The sequence below is a fragment of the Triticum urartu genome, chromosome 7A (assembly GCF_056163025.1).
Source record: "Triticum urartu cultivar PI428250 chromosome 7A, HENAU_Tu73, whole genome shotgun sequence".
NCBI classification, from domain to species: Eukaryota; Viridiplantae; Streptophyta; class Magnoliopsida; order Poales; family Poaceae; genus Triticum; species Triticum urartu.
In genome coordinates this window covers 36614693-36618075 of record NC_141879.1, presented here as the reverse complement: position 1 = coordinate 36618075, position 3383 = coordinate 36614693, and the positions used below count along the sequence as shown (strand labels likewise).

Below are 3383 nucleotides of genomic sequence, written 5' to 3'. Positions count from 1 at the left end.
TGTCTCGAACCTAAATTTATCTCTCTGTAATTTTCTCTCTAGTATCTCAGTCTTTCACGCAGGTTATCTCTCTTTAAAAAGTCCATGCCTTTTTCTCTCTGGTTGTGGGGTACTGCCCCACTCTTTCTCTCTCTCACCTGTAGACTGCAGCAGCAGTGAGGTAGACTCCGGACAAGACATCTACCTGCTCGGCTGCTCCCTTACACATGCAGCAAAAACAAATCAGAAAGTGGAAAGAGTGCGAGAGATAGCCTTGTCAGGAAGTGAGAGAGAGCTCGTGCATGCAGATGTCTCGTCAGGTTTTACCAGTCAACTATAGCTAATGACGCTGTCGCAGTCAAGAGGTGGTCACGTGATGCACAGATCTCAACGTTCGTAGACGGCCAGGATAATGGGTACCGTGTAGCTCGGCCTAGCAAAGAACTTTGCGAACAAGCTTACCCAATGGCAGAATTGTCGACTTATGTACACATGAGGAATTGGGAATTTAAACCTTCGTTATTCGTAATTAAATCATTCGGTCGCATTCGTAACTACAGTAGTACAAACATGGACATGCCACTGTGGAATTTTATTTACTTATTACTTGTACGTTCGTACGTAGTACGTACAGCGAAGTAGTAGAAGTACAATGCAAGGATCAAGTGAAGAGCATGCAGGGCATGTATCTAAGCGTGGAGCAGGTGACGGAGGACGACGACGGCGCCACCTTCCATCGGCCGGGCCGCTGCCGCGGCCGCCGTCGAGGTTGGCGCCATGGATGAGACGGCTGCCGGGGCCTTGACCCCTCCGGCGCTTACAGGGGCCGGGGCCGGCGCCGGGACACCGCCCCCGTGTACAAGGGGCTGGCCGTGGCCGGCCCTCAGAGCGTCGAACGAGATGTACTTCGCCTTGGCGGACTCGCCCGCCGTGACCGCGCACAGCACCACGGCCAGCACCAGCAGGCGGCCGGCGGAGAGGCGAACGGTGGCCGTCGCCATGTCACTCTAAGTCTGATCTCTCCTCCGGTGCGTACGCCCGGCCGGGTTGGGATCGTATTCGTATGCGCTGTTTACGGGTGGCGGGATGCGTGCCCTTCTGATTCGGGTGCATCCCCTCCCTCTCCCTCTATTTGTAGGAGGCGAAGAGACCACTGAGGATGCGATGCTGCAGCTTCGGCCGCCGGCCATTGAAGGATGGCACATGGCTTTGGTTGGCGATCATCAAGTGCATGCGATTAATTGGCCGGCGGCAATGATCGTTCGTCGTCGTAGGTTTGGCACGCCGGGATCCTAGCTAGCTAGCTAGGTTCGGCGGCCGGCGGTCACTCCGGCTACTCTCTAGACCTCTGTTCCTAGGCGGTCGTTACGCCCACCTCTAAATTAATTAGCTGAATATATCCATAAGCTGCAATGGAACATAAAATCGAGATAGATACTTTTTTTGCGGATAGCAAGATTATATATTTTTTTTGAAAAGGAAAGGTGGCTGAGTGCCAACCTTATATTTCAAAACAGGTTAGAAAACCTGTGAAAGTTACATGTTACATTGGCCTTGTGAGGTGCACCCAGGTGGTGCAAGATCACAAGTTAGAAGAGATTGGTATGGGGGGGGGGGGGGGGGGGGGGGGGGGATTACAAGAGCAAGAGCAAGGAAAGGAGGAGACATCAACATTGGCAGATTAGCCAGCAATCATAGAACACCAGAAGAGAAGATCAGTCTTGTCTTACTGTCTATTTGTCCTGTTGCTCCATAAACGAATGAGATCAGCTGCATAGTACTTGATATAGGGCTCGGACCATAGCTTTGAGTGAAAAACTCGATCATTGCGGGCATGCCATGCAGTGACAGCGCAAGCAGCAAAAACCACATTCCATTTACGCCTAAAAGGCACATGCGCACCCACTGTTTCGACAAAAGAAAGGATGTCGGATGATGCATGCGCCAGGGAGCCCAACCCCAGGGCGTTCCAAAGAGCAGTTGCTGCCCTGCAGTGCAACACAAGGTGACCAATGCTCTCTAATGCAGGGCAGGTGTCACAGTCGGCAAACGGAGCAACAGCCGACCAGCTTTTCCTGAACATGTTGTCTCTGGTGTTGAGCCTTCCCCAAAAAGCTAACCAAAGGAACGTTCTATGCTTGAGAGGAATTAACGAGTCCCATATCCAAGTTTGTGCTGCATCCTTGACCCCTCGGAAGGTGAGCAACTGGTAAAAGTAACTGGTGTCGATGCGGCTCCCAGTTACTGACGGGGATCGAGCATCTTCAGCTGTGTCATCAGGGGCCACTTCCTGAAGGATAAGATGGAGAGCCGCTAGCTCAGATGCGGCCGCAGGGGTTAGGTTAGGATGGAGCTGCACCTCCCAGGAACCATGACTGAACTGGGATCGAACAGAGCACGTTGGCCTTCTAGCAAAAGAGAAAAGCACCGGGAATACCTGCCTTAACCTGCCAACCTGGAGCCACTGATCATGCCAGAAAGAGACTAAGTCACCAGAGCCCAACACACAGCGCGACGAGTTGATCACCAGGGGAATGTACCCCTTAAACCCTTTCCACATGGCCGGGTCCCTGCTACCGGAGCCTTGAGGCACATCCTTCTTGCAATATTGCGCGGCAAACCATTGGTAGCACGGCACCTCGGAGAATTGCATAATTCTAGTGACGAACTTGCTTAACATGGCCTGATTATGCGCTTGCAAGTTTCGGACGCCCAAGCCCCCATTTGCTCGAGGAAGAGTTACTTTGTCCCATGCCACAAGACACTGACCCCCTTTGATCTTGTTTTTACCCTGCCAGAAGAAAGCTTGCAGCAGATCTTTGGGCCATGGGAAACATGCCATGAAATAACTCGGAATGCCATCAAGAACATAATTAATGAGGGTGAGCCTACCACCCATGGAAAGGAAAGTGGCCAGCCATCCGGACAGACGGCGATCGACCCTATGAATAACGGGAAGCAGCATGCCATGCGTGATTTTATGTAGAGACAGTGGCAAACCGAGGTAAGTGCAAGGAAACGCCGATACAGGGCAGCCGAGGAGCTGGGCAATCTCATCCGCCACACACTCATCCATAGAAATAGGTACTAGTGTGCTCTTGTGGAAGTTGATCTTCAGCCCAGAGAAATCTGAGAAGCAGGTGAGGATGCTCTTAATGACCGATGCCTGTTGCAAGTCACCCCGAAACAGAATCAACGTGTCGTCTGCGTACTGAAGCACTGGGAAGAACCTGTCCGAGCCAAGAGGATGCAGCAGGGTACCCTCCTGGAAATGGTGACAACACATCCTCTGCAGCACGTCCGCAACTAGGATGAAGAGGTACGGGGACAGAGAATCACCTTGCCGGAAACCGCGTTTGGCAAGGATAGGATCACCCATCTCGCCATTGATCAGAACTCGAGAT

The 3383-nt window shown here is 52.3% G+C and overlaps 1 protein-coding gene across 1 annotated transcript; it reads right to left on the bottom strand.

Annotated features, from left to right (window-relative positions):
- Positions 1–552: 552 nt before the first annotated feature.
- Positions 553–1101, bottom strand: LOC147957405 (uncharacterized). Its single transcript, XM_087535681.1, has one exon. The coding sequence runs from the start codon at positions 978–980 to the stop codon at positions 669–671; it is 312 nt and encodes a 103-aa protein (XP_087391807.1). The 5' UTR covers positions 981–1101; the 3' UTR covers positions 553–668.
- Positions 1102–3383: the final 2282 nt, after the last annotated feature.